General features: G+C 41.5%; 1 protein-coding gene across 1 annotated transcript; it reads right to left on the reverse strand.

Moving 5' to 3' along the window:
- Window positions 1-876: 876 nt before the first annotated feature.
- ampd1 (adenosine monophosphate deaminase 1 (isoform M)) lies at window positions 877-11618 on the reverse strand. Its single transcript, XM_061800600.1, has 15 exons — window positions 11180-11618; window positions 8697-8862; window positions 8238-8367; window positions 6594-6759; window positions 6168-6387; window positions 5385-5514; window positions 5102-5296; window positions 4894-5025; window positions 4041-4204; window positions 3814-3940; window positions 3157-3320; window positions 2906-3026; window positions 2366-2539; window positions 2173-2283; window positions 877-1164 (listed from the first exon to the last, which is right to left on the reverse strand). Exons 1-15 carry the CDS (start codon window positions 11199-11201, stop codon window positions 1009-1011), a joined length of 2178 nt encoding a protein of 725 aa, XP_061656584.1. The 5' UTR covers window positions 11202-11618; the 3' UTR covers window positions 877-1008.
- Window positions 11619-12272: the final 654 nt, after the last annotated feature.

Below are 12272 nucleotides of genomic sequence, written 5' to 3' on the forward strand. Positions count from 1 at the left end.
GGGATGAGAATCAGGACCTCCAAATCGGAGACCAGGGTCTTCAGTCGAAAAAGGGTGGCGTGCCTTCTCCGGGTCAGGGATGAGATCCTGCCCCAAGTGGAGAAGTTCAAGTACTTTGGGGTCTTGTTCACGAGTGAGGGAAGAATGGAACGTGAGCTCGGCAGGAGGATCGGTGCAGCGTCTGCAGTGATGCAGACTTTGTATCGGTCCGTTGTGGTGAAAGAGCTCAGCCTAAAGGTGAAGCTTTCTATTTACCGGTCAATCTACATTCCTACCCTCAACTATGGTCACGAGCTGTGGGTTGTGGCCAAAAGAACAAGACCCTAAATACAAGTCATCTGGTAGGGGCTCAGTATCAAGCATCTGTTCCTCTGCACTTGGAAGAGCGAGATGAGGTGGCTCGGGCATCTTTTAAGGATGGCTGCTGGACACCTCCCTGGTGAGGTGTTCCGGGCATGTCCCAAAATGCAAAAATGTAAACATAAAACTATAGTTTATAAATATGAATCCAATGTTGCAGCAAGCACTTTGCAGCTATACTTATTATTATAATTAATACTTAGTATTATCAGTGTACTTTTTGTAATGTCCATTCAGACTGAATTGTGGCTCTTTTTGGTGGAAAAATATTTTAGTCCATTTTGCACTCATCTTGAGAGGCGGGGCACACTCTGGACTGGTTGCCAGTGAATCGCATTTACACAACGATACACTTACGCATCGATGAGTCACAAAGTCAACACTGGACAAAATCCTTTTGTTAAGCAAATAACGTCACCATATTATCCTGGAGTAATGATCCAATGCAAACATCACTGAAATTTTTTTTTTTAAATCTTAATCTCATTTTAATGTACTTTTATGTCTGATGTCACTGAAGAAAACCAAGACTTCACATAGAGTACATTACAATGTTGGCAAAACGGTGTCTCCAGATGCAACATCATCAATGCTTCGAGTGAAAACTAAAAGGCATTGGTTTTCACTGGAAGAAACTGTGAGATTGTTTTATTCAGCCTTCAGACCCTCCTTGATGAGGTTGAACTCATAGCAGATGGTCTCATAGCGGTACGCCATACGGATCTGGGCCACATTGGTCTTACGGATGTCGTTGCCCTCCGGGCCTTCCTTCAGGTAGTTCTGACCCAAGAAGTGACTCTTCTCCTAAACACAGACATGGCAAAGGGGATGTTGCAGTAATTAATCCGGTGTTGACTCGTCCCATCAGTTGCCCCTTAGTACACCTCGGACTGAAATGGAAATTGAATTGCCCTACATTTTGGAATTTGTTAAATTTTTCAAGAAAACACAGCTGTACACTTACATAAAACTTTAAATTGTGCAAACTAGAGCTCAGTAAGCACCATTTCAGCATGTGTGAATGGTAGGCAACTGCTGTGAATAAGAAACATCTGTAAATAACTGAGGCCCCTCACCCTAAAAATGTTAATAAGTGCCTAATAACGCCACAAGATGCCTGAACAGAATTACGTTGGCTTCAATGAAACACCTCAACTCATTTCAAAATTGACGCAATGCTGTCATTGCTGTTGTTGTTTACAGTTCACTTCAACATAGTTTTGGCAACCAAAATGCCACAAGATGGCGCCATATTTACAGTTTTATTGCCTGAGCACAATTACACCAAATAGGCGAGTTTCAGCACAAACAAAAAATGGAGGACAGGTTACAAATAGTCAAACTGAGGGTTGACTGTAAAGCCAAAGTCACGCACTTTCAAAATAATAAAACTTGAGTGGCTAACTTATTTTGGCATTTGAGAATGCATTATGCCTTTCTTAGTCCTCAAAAATCTTGTTTTATTGTTTTGTATCTTGTTAACACGCTTAACTTCTTTTGACTCATAAGAAATTTAAGAATGTTAAAATGGTATTTGAAACATTTCCTGGACAGTTCATAAGTTTTATGATACAGACAGTGAGACCATGGAAATAATTTGTATTTACATTCATTTGGACGGTGTGGTCAACCTTAAGAGTTTCCACTTTTGTAATTTTTGTCATTACTAAGACAATTTACAATCTGCCAATCAACTGGACTCACAGTAGTGAGCACGCCACCAGCCCCGATGGTTGTCACCAACGCAACAGCGCCACCTCTACTCTAAGTGAAAATATGTTTTTTAATGAATTGTAATGCCCGTTGCACTACCTCGTCCGACATTGCGCTCTGCAGAACGCTATTCCTGGAGATCTCGCACATATCGCACGTGCTCAACTTGAAAACCTGCGCTGCAATGGCATATTCCTCCATCAGAGGCTCCTGCAGGTAAGACAAATTGGACACAGGAGGAGCTATTTAACGATTCGTGTTTGGGTTCATTTGTTTGGGTAATGTCAAAGACCTTAGTGTAGTGAAACTGCATGGGGTCGTCGGTGGAGAGAGAGACCACCAGGCCTTTCTTCTGGAACTCCAACAGAGGGTTCTTGGCGTACTCAAGGAACAGACTGTTGTTGCTCAAAGGGGACATGGCAATGGGGATCTGGGTCAGGTAGTACAGGTACTGCAGCACTGGACTCTAGGGGTTGAGGAATACATTCAGAATATTTGAAGTAATGTGTTTGTAAACAAAGGACTTCAAGGCAGTTGCTTTGTTGATTGACTTTGAGTCACATCCATCCACCCATCCATTTTCTTAGCCACTTAGCCTCATGAGGGTCAAGAGAGTGCTGGAGCCTATCCCAGCTGTCAACCGGCAGGAAAAGGAGGACCACCTTTGCGCTCCATTGACAACATTTTCAAAATTATTTGAAATAAGAAAATCATCTGTATTCAATGCACTTGATTGAATTCATGTCTGTTCAATTGGCTGCATAATATTTATTTATTATTGCATAGCATTCGCACGCCTGCATCCGGGCTGCCATTGAGCACAGCCACTGACCTTTTTGAGGTTGAGGCCGTGTGAGATGTTGTCGGCCGTCATGAAGGCCGCCAACAGATGCGTGATGGCGCCCGCTTCACCGCAGTGAGGCCTGAACATGAATGTGTTCATCCCCCGCTGTCTGAAATGCAAATACACAAAATGGCAAACCGCACTTTGAGTCATGAATCTGAATTGAAATTGATGGGACAGATCTGAGAGAGAGAAAAAAAGGGAGAAAGAAAAAACATTTAGGAATTGAGGCTACTGACCGCCGCAGTTGGTTGAGCACAGCGATGTTTGCATACATGTAGTAGATGTAATAAGTGTAGGACGGATTCTTCGGCATGTCCCACTCCTCCGGTTTGGGGCTCTTAGTGGAGAACATGTGACCACTGTGCTTGGACTCATCATCCACGCTGTCGAAACCAGTCACCTACACACCGGAACACAACTGCTCATTCGATACTTCAAGGTGATGAGAGAGGATTGAAACCGACTCGCAGACTAATACAGTATAAAATGATAAAGGGGCTGCTCTTCCTAATTTTGTGAACGTTCCTGAGTTGGGTCGGTGTGCCCAATCAGATTAAGTGTTGAATGTTTAATAAAAGAGTTGAGTTTCACATTTGAATCACTAGTCGATATTAAAAATAAAACATTTAGAAAGGAAAATTCAGCAAATAAAAATACAATGCAAAAAAATAAATAGTATAAATAAAGAACAGTCATACTATTATTTTTAAAAAGTATTAAATGTGCACTACAAGATTAAAGGAATTGTTTACACAAAACGTACAACTTTATTCTCGTAAACCTCACGCGCAAATTCTGGAGAAATTCTAATGGTTTGTTCACGTAGTGGAAATGTTGCCAACAAGGACGCCATGACGGCCGTAGCCATCAACTTGGACTTCTTTCCAGCTTACATGCTTGAGGAATACGCTGAGTTCAGGGTTGGACTTTGGGTCAATGGTGGCGTGGAACACGGGGAGGAAAATGTTCTCCAACATCTTTCCAAAGTGGGGCACAAAGTCTCGGCCTCGGAAGATGTCACTAGGGGAGAAGCGGCACAAAAGTTTCAGATTCAAAGGAGCAATTGAGCATCAAGCACTGCGGTTGAACTGGGATTGCTGATGACAAAGAGATGACTCACTAGATCCTGGGGATTTGAATCATCCACTTCAGGTGAGGAGAGTAGACCCTGTGCTGGACGAACCAGTTGGACAGTTTGTTCCACTCATTGGCCGTGCAGCCGTAGATAGACAAACGAGGCTCAGCGTATTGGTACTTGGCGTCCTCCAGGTCACTGGCGACTTCCTGTTGAAACAAAATACTGTATTGACTCAATCAAGGTGGGCATAAGGTACAAGTCAGTTCTCTTTCGAAATCGTTTTTGGTCACTTCAGGTAAGACAGAAAACACAAACACTCTTAATATTTTATTGTTTAACCAGCAGCATAACATTTTGTGGAACTATTGGGCTCAAGTGTTTCATTGTGAAGACTTTTAATCTCAAAATAAAATTCATATTATTGATATCCATTAATTTTTAAATGTAGCATGTATTTTTACACCACCAAAATTAAGCCCATTGTTATTTCTTGATTAAGATCCATATTTTAGTGGTTGAACACTCTGGTTGATCAGAAGCCCGGTGAGCATGCTTCAATTTTGCTATACAGAGTGAAATCTGTTTAAAACTGCTTGCTCAAATTCAAAAATAAATTAATCACATAGATCTATGGTAAAACATCTTACTCCCTCAGATTTTTCGAGTCTAAATTTGTTAAGCATCAGAGCAATTACAGAAAAATCTGAAGCGCAATCTCATTCATTCTAATAAAAAAATATACCCGTTTTAAAAAAAATGTAATATTAGATTAAAAAAAAAAGATTTAAAACTTTTTCTGTATTTTTTTTCATTGGAGATGCAGTACGTGCTGACGACTTCATTTACCTCGGTGCATATAAATTAACGCGGAACACAATTTCCGACAGAGGCTGACCTTGATGATGGTGGCAAAGTACTCGCCGTTGATGTGATTTTCCGTCTTCAGGTAGAGGTCCCGCAGCTCGCTGGCTCCCACCGGGTTGTACTTGGCATTGAACTTGTCGAAACGCTGGAAGGTTTGTCTGCCCTTTGAAGAAAAAAAAAAGTATTACATTTATAGTAATATTTCCTTCCTGTCATGGTCTATGAAGAAAATAACTTACAGCATGCACATCCAGTGAGTCCACAGTGAGGTCGTACGGATGCAGGTTGAGCGACTCAAAGAGCTCCTTCATGGTGACCTCTTTGTCTTTAAGGTTGTGGACGACGCGGTCGGCGTCCACGCGGTACGACTTCTTGATGAAGCGCAGGAGGTGTTTCTGGTTCATACAGGCAGCGGCGTGGATGTGGGTGTCCACCTGACCGGGCAAAAGTTGCACGTTTTAACAACTCTGGCCTCAAAAGGGTGCGCCGAGGCAGGCAAGCCGCGTTCAGGTGATGGCAAACCTTCCTGCAGTTGTAGAAATCCCTGTGCGGGTTCTTCTTCAGCTCCTTCATCTCCTCCATCTCATTGAGCATCTCGTGCACATTGAACTTGGACATGAGGAACTTCAGACGACGGTGAGTGTAGGTCTTGCTGAAAACACCATGGTTCGAGTTAATCACAGGTGTCAAACTCAAGACCCGGGGGCCAGATCCTGCCCACCACGTGATTTGACATGGCAAATCATGTGTCAACTTCCATGATTCTTGTTCAAATCTGTACCAAAAATTCAAATTTTCATATCATAAATTATAACATTGAAATATTGCAAGCATTTTTATGTTGCTAAACATCAACAATAGTTGAAAAACCCACTAACCTTGATTTCTGACTCCAAATCTATTGCATAAATTTCATGTGTAAATAGGATGAGCTGATTGAAGATTGTGGTTGTGGATGGTTTTAGTCGTAACGGTGCTCTGAGGGAAACAATGTGGCCCACGCAAAAAAAATGAGCTTGAAAGCATCGACATAAATGAAGAAAAAAATGGCAGAAAAAGCCAACTACAAGAACTGAACTTTATCTGAACTTCGGAGACTCTACTTTTTATGTAGGCATGAAACCTTTATCATCGTTCTGACTTCATTCTCCTAATTAATGTGCTTTAAGGTTTGCAACAAACACTGCTGTTTCAAAAGATTTTTCACGATTTAATAACGATTGGTCACCAGAGCGAACTGGAAAAGCTTTTCACTCCCATCATTAAAATTCACGTGGAGACAACCCCCGCTGGGAAAAGACTCACATCGGGCCTTGTGCAATGAGAGCGATGAGGAAGTTCATGTCGTCGATGAAGGTGACGTAGTTGGGACACGGCACGTCTCTGGGCTGATGTTTGTCCGCGGCTTCGGCATCGTTATACACGTAGATGAGACCTTCCTTCATTCGAGCAATGTAGCCCAGATTCTCCGGCAGGTCAGCGGCATCAAATGGGTCTTTGTCATTCTTAGGAGGCGGTGTGAAGACTGAAAAACAATGTTTTAAAATGTTCAACAATGAACCACATCCAGAATGTATTAGCATCATCACCGGCAAGATGCTTAAGAAGCAGCCAGAAAGGTTTGGAATATGCCTCGGAAGGTTACACCCACATCAAACTGACTCTTCCCAAACAATCCGGGGAAGAACTAATTTTGTTGTATGTTGAGCGGGGACAACACATTGTCCTCACCGGGCTGCACCTGGTCCTCCACCTTGAAGCTCTCGCCCTCCATCTCGCGCAGGTACTGCGAAGCCGTCCGTGGGTAACGCTGGTAGGCCAGCCTCATGTACTTCTCTCTGATGGACAACGCACGGTACAGACCTTTGCAAGACAGCTCAAAGTCATCCATGGTAACCTGAACAGAAGGCAGATGTGAAATCAAAGTTGTAGATCAGTTGTTGCATCATTTGAACTTATAGTTATCGTTATGTAATTGTGTTTGGGATGTCTCCTAACATTGCTTGCATTCAAGTGTTGTTGAGAAACTTATTTCAGTTTCCATTAGTTCCAGTGGATTTGTTTAATAGTGTTCAGATGTAGTCTAAAGATGTTGATTGAAGATTCAAAAAACTAAGAGATTTCTTCAGTAAGCTATTTTGAATGACTTCACTAGCGTCTTTATTTTACTTAATAAACAAGCCTACAAAAATTAGCTTGTTGGGAACACATCTTTTTGACATGTTTGCATCATATTAACGATTAAATCTTTTGCGATTTCAAGTATAAGTTTGTTCTTAATGACTAATCCAGATACTCCCCTGCCAGAAAGAAATATCAAACTTGCACCCATGAAACTGGACCTCAGCACACTTTCAAGTGAGCTCCATTCATTGACCTCCGCTAGAGGGTTCTGAGAAGGGAGCTCACCCTGAACGTGCAGTCACTGCAGTTCAAAATCATAAACTTCACCCTGGTCTAAACCTAAAACCTTTTATGGAATTCAGTGCACTCCGTTTAGGTTGATTGATATGAGGGGTTGTTTGGGTAGTGATTGTATTTTTCAAGACAGCCTTAAATCCATCCATCCATTTTCTGAGCCGCTTATCCTCACAAGGGTCGCGGGGAGTGCTGCAGCCTATCCCAGCTGTCAACGGGCAGGAGGCTGGGTACACCCTGAACTGGTTGCCAGCCAATCGCAGGGCACAGAGAGACAATAAGTTGCACTCACAATCACACCTATGGGCAACTTAGAGTGTCCAATTAATGTTGCATGTTTTTGGAATGTGGGAGGAAACGGGAATGCCCGGAGAAAACCCACGCAGGCACGGGGAGAACATACAAACTGCGCACAGGCGGGTCCGGGATTGAACCCGGGACCTCAGAACTGTGAGGCCAACGCTTTACCAGCTGATCCACCGTGCCACCAGCCTTATATTTTGGTAACGAATCCAAAATGTAATTGGCAGCCTAAAAAAAAGGAACAATTAATTTTGTAAATGTAAAGAAAATTATAGCTTTCTGAAGTTTCTTTTTATTTCAACACAATTCGGCGTCTATGGAGGATCGGAAGCTACAAGGCCAAATCCTGTTTAGTTTATTTCTAGATTATGCGTTTGGCATCTATAACATGCTCGTTACTGCATATGTCAGGAAAATGACTACGGGAGTATAAATTTACTTTCGATTTTTACCTGTACGGCTCAGAGGAAAAAAAAAAAAAAAAATGTAAAAAGTACTGCATACCAACTTTTTAAGAAGCTATTAAAAGATGTTGCAATTGTCATCATTGACTCAAATGATTTTCTCAAAACAGACAGAAGTATTGTTTTTATCTGGCTAGTTTTGGGGACAATTCTCGTGACTTTTAGCAGCAAATTGATTGGATGACATTACCCCAGAAGCGTAGTCCCCAATGATGGCCACTCTTTGGAAGTCCGGTACTTCCAGGTAGGTGGGTGCGTCCACTTCCACCGACCCTGCAGGTGCAACTGTTTTCTGGGCTGCAGAACGAAACCGTCTCTTGCTGTGGATGGAGTGTCGGGTTAATAATCAGTAAATCTAAGGTCACTTTAACAGCTAAGCAAAAACTGATGTCCTTCTGAAGGTGATTTTGAAAAGGTCACCAATTTTTTCCCTTTGACTGCAAATGAATATCAGCTCCATATATAGGTTTTGGGCCTCCTCGTCTAAAAATAATTGGTATCGGTAATGTCTCTGCTAAACACTTTGGTGTACCTCTAGTAAAAAACATCATTCATTAAAATTTAAAGAGACATTGTTGCTGGCTCAACTACTGTTCAAAAAGTATGAGTATGTTCCCAAGCCACAAACGATTCTCCCTAACAAACTCACCGCTTCTCAGTATCATCGTCAGCATGCAAGTGGTGCGCCATTTCGTGGTGGAGGATGGGACAGTCCTCGGGTACGTCGAAGACGGAGATCTCATCTCGGATGTCCTCGCCTTTCGTCTCAGATGCAAAGATCTGCTCGGCAAAGGCCCGCATTTTGTCATCGGTCTCTGGGAGGGGGGTCAGCAATTACAGTGTTGCCGGTGAGCACGCAGAAATGCCAGACGGTTCCTCATAATGGCATGCAAGCAAGAGAACAAAATGGGCTATGCCAATCCCGCCAAGCAATATTCTGACCAGATGCTCGCCACTCTTATCAATACGCCAGCTGAATTGGAAAGATGGACGATGCACAGCATGATGGCCTCAGTCCAAGCTCACAAAGCTTGCTACAGATGAAGCACTGGCCTACATGCACTCGTCTATAGTTGGGCTCCAAAGACAACCATTCCACTGTGGCCCATGCGGCCAAAAGGACGGCATCTCACTCGCCATACTTACTATGATGACCTGATCGTGACCAGCAAGAGTGGCACCAACCAAAGTATTAAAAAAAAAAAAAAAAAGTGTTAGAAAAGGAAAGAATTAAAAAGGATATGTTGTAGCTTGGATTTCATGCAAAATGACACCGGTATAGAGAGATATTTTGTGAGGACACAATGTCCGTCATTATCACCCAAAAAAATACTCTAATAGATTTTCACATGTATAAATTGAAACATCTAGTATAGTTTCTTGTTTTTCCATATAGTTATTAAGATCCAATACATTTAATGTTTGGCATAAAAAGGTCTTTAAGAAATAAATTTGTAAATGTTAACTCATGGAAGTAAACAAATGTGTACGGGAAAAAGACAAGACATGAATTGTAAAATAAGTCCTGAATACATGAAATTCTTCACTCCGGGAAGTTTCTTGGAATGTCTCCTGGAAATTGTTTCCTTGAGGTCATCCCACTGGATCAAAATCCAGTTGAAGTCAGGACTCCGACTGGGCTACTTCTTCTATTGAAGCCATTCTATTGTTGATCAACCTCTGACCTTTGGGTGGCTGTCATGTTGGATTGTTCATCTTCTGCTTAGTTTTAATTGGTAGAAAAGTGTTCTTACGTTCTCCTAAGAAATGTCTTGAGGAATTCATTTTGGTGGTGGTGACAATGATGCCTCCCGGTCCTGAGGTAACAAAGCAGTCCCAAACCATGATGACCCTTTCATCCTATTGGTATACTGTTTTTTTTTTTCTCTAAAAATAACTTTTTTTTTTTTTTGCATCAGTGTAAACAGTAGTTTATCAGCATTGTGGAAGACCTCTTTTTCTCTCTCTCTTTTTGCAAATTGTAACCCTGCAGCAAGCTTTATGGGGACAGCAGGGGCTTCCACTGACAAACTTTTTTTCGTGTTTTACTTATAGTTGTGGATTGGTCAAGAGAGATGTGAGCATGTGCCAGATTCTTAAATGTGGGATTTGAGAGCATACTTCATATGCCTTCCATACTTGCTGAGAATAGAAAATTCTAAACTTAAAAAAAAAAAAAATCTTCAAACTCAAGTACATTTTATGAAGTCATTAGCATAAGGGTGAACATACTTTCACTTTATATTTTGAATAAAAATATACTTTGTGGCATTAGTTTAAGCAGACTGTTAAGATTTTTTCTTGTCTTTTTGACCAATTTATCCAGAAATTCAAGTCATGTCAAAGGGTTCATTCTTTTTCACCCCAGCATGTTATAATTCTAAGTAAATGAATTCCTCCCAGCCTTCATAAAACATGTATTAACCAATTGCAAGGACAGTTTTAAGTAACATTTTAAAAACTTGGACTGTTGTAAAGTGTCCCAACATCCGACACAAGAGGGATGGTGCAGATTGTCTGATTACTTCCAGCTTATCATGAATTATTCTTTCAGTTAGTTACCTCCTTGAGCAGTTTCTTGATCAAATAAAATCGTGCATCGCCGTTATTACTCATACTGTACTGCTTCCTGTCTTTCACCTTTTTGTCATCACTTCTGATTGTGCAAATAAAAAAAATTACAAATTGTGTACCTCGTGGCACATTTGCCCTATATAGTGGATAATAAAAATGTATAACTTTCCACAACAGGAGCGTTTTCTTGATGTGTCGTGTGTTTGATGGCACACCAGCAATATTATAACCCATTGCCTCACATTTTTAAAGCACAAGGGGTAAGTTTGTCAACAGCATAGTATTAATGGTTGACATGTTGCACACAATGAAGTAGCCTTCTAAAGTTAGAACCCTGCAGTTTCTTATCTGACCTGTTGTTGGTAATATACAACACAGCACAGGCGTGACCTCTGACATATGCATTCAAAAGATTACAGGGGCTCAATTTCATTTTTCTGACCTCGCTCGTCCCTCCAGAACAACTTAATAGCATTGATACATGCGCTGTAATTGAGCACTTTCCCCAATTAAAATTACAATTTACGCTACAACTTAGAGGACATTGCCCACACTCACCCGGGACCAGAACTTTCGGCATGGTGACTCGCTACGTGTATGACTCTCCGGGAGTGACTTGAGGGGGGTGGTCGGCCACTTAGACCACTGCAGTGCTGCTGGGAGTGCGCAGTCCAAGTGCTGGTTTACGGCAATGTGAGACTCCGCGCATGTAACCGGAATCCGCCGAACCCAAAAAGCGTGCAGGGTGAGCCGAGACGCGCGTGTCCCGCTTCCCGGACCCTTACCCTTACGGACTCAAGAGGGGGGCGACTCTTATTTTCATTTGGCGTGGCCCACGAACCCTCAGAGCTTGTGCACGTTACAAAGGAGCGCGTCAGAGGTCAAACCCTGAGCGAGGAAATCATCATACACTTCTAAATTGTCAAATGACCCCCCGCCCCTAAAAAAAAACAGTCAAGAAAACAGCAATCGCATTAAACACATCAAAAGCAGGTACAGCATTCCCTTGTCATTTTTTTTTTTTTTTACATTAAGGAGACGTTTTGTTCATGATAAAATCTGTTGCACACCATTATAATGAGGTAAACTGATGTAATTCCCCCCTTGTCCAACATTAATAACCAAATACTCTGTTTAACAAATTTTAATCATATGCAAACAATGTACATAAATTCACAAGTTTTTTCTCTTCTTAAGTGAATCTTTGATGTGGCAACGAAAAATGAAGCAAATACATGCTATTTGTATTCCATACAAGGAGGAATAATCCGGTTTGTTATCATAAGAGGCACATTGTAGTTTACGGCTTCCTTCAGAGGGCCGTTATGACTGTGAACAACAATATTATTTTTGTACATCACATAATCATCACATTACATATACACAACAAACATAACTAATTCTTAAATCAGGAGAAGTCAATGATCATTGTTTGAGGTTGGTTACTTTAAAAAAAGGATTTGGTAAGAAAAAAAATACTTTCACTATCTTAAAATTATTACCACCACAGGTGTAATTGACAGGGCGTGGGGGTGAGTAGGCATGACCACCCCTCCCACTCCTCTGCCACCTTCAGTAAGCACTTTTTGAATAATTGTAAATGTGTCCTTACTTGTAATTCTAGTTCCATGTATTCTATTTTATCATTGAT

This window comes from Syngnathoides biaculeatus, chromosome 2 (genome assembly GCF_019802595.1).
Source record: "Syngnathoides biaculeatus isolate LvHL_M chromosome 2, ASM1980259v1, whole genome shotgun sequence".
Classification (NCBI taxonomy): Eukaryota; Metazoa; Chordata; class Actinopteri; order Syngnathiformes; family Syngnathidae; genus Syngnathoides; species Syngnathoides biaculeatus.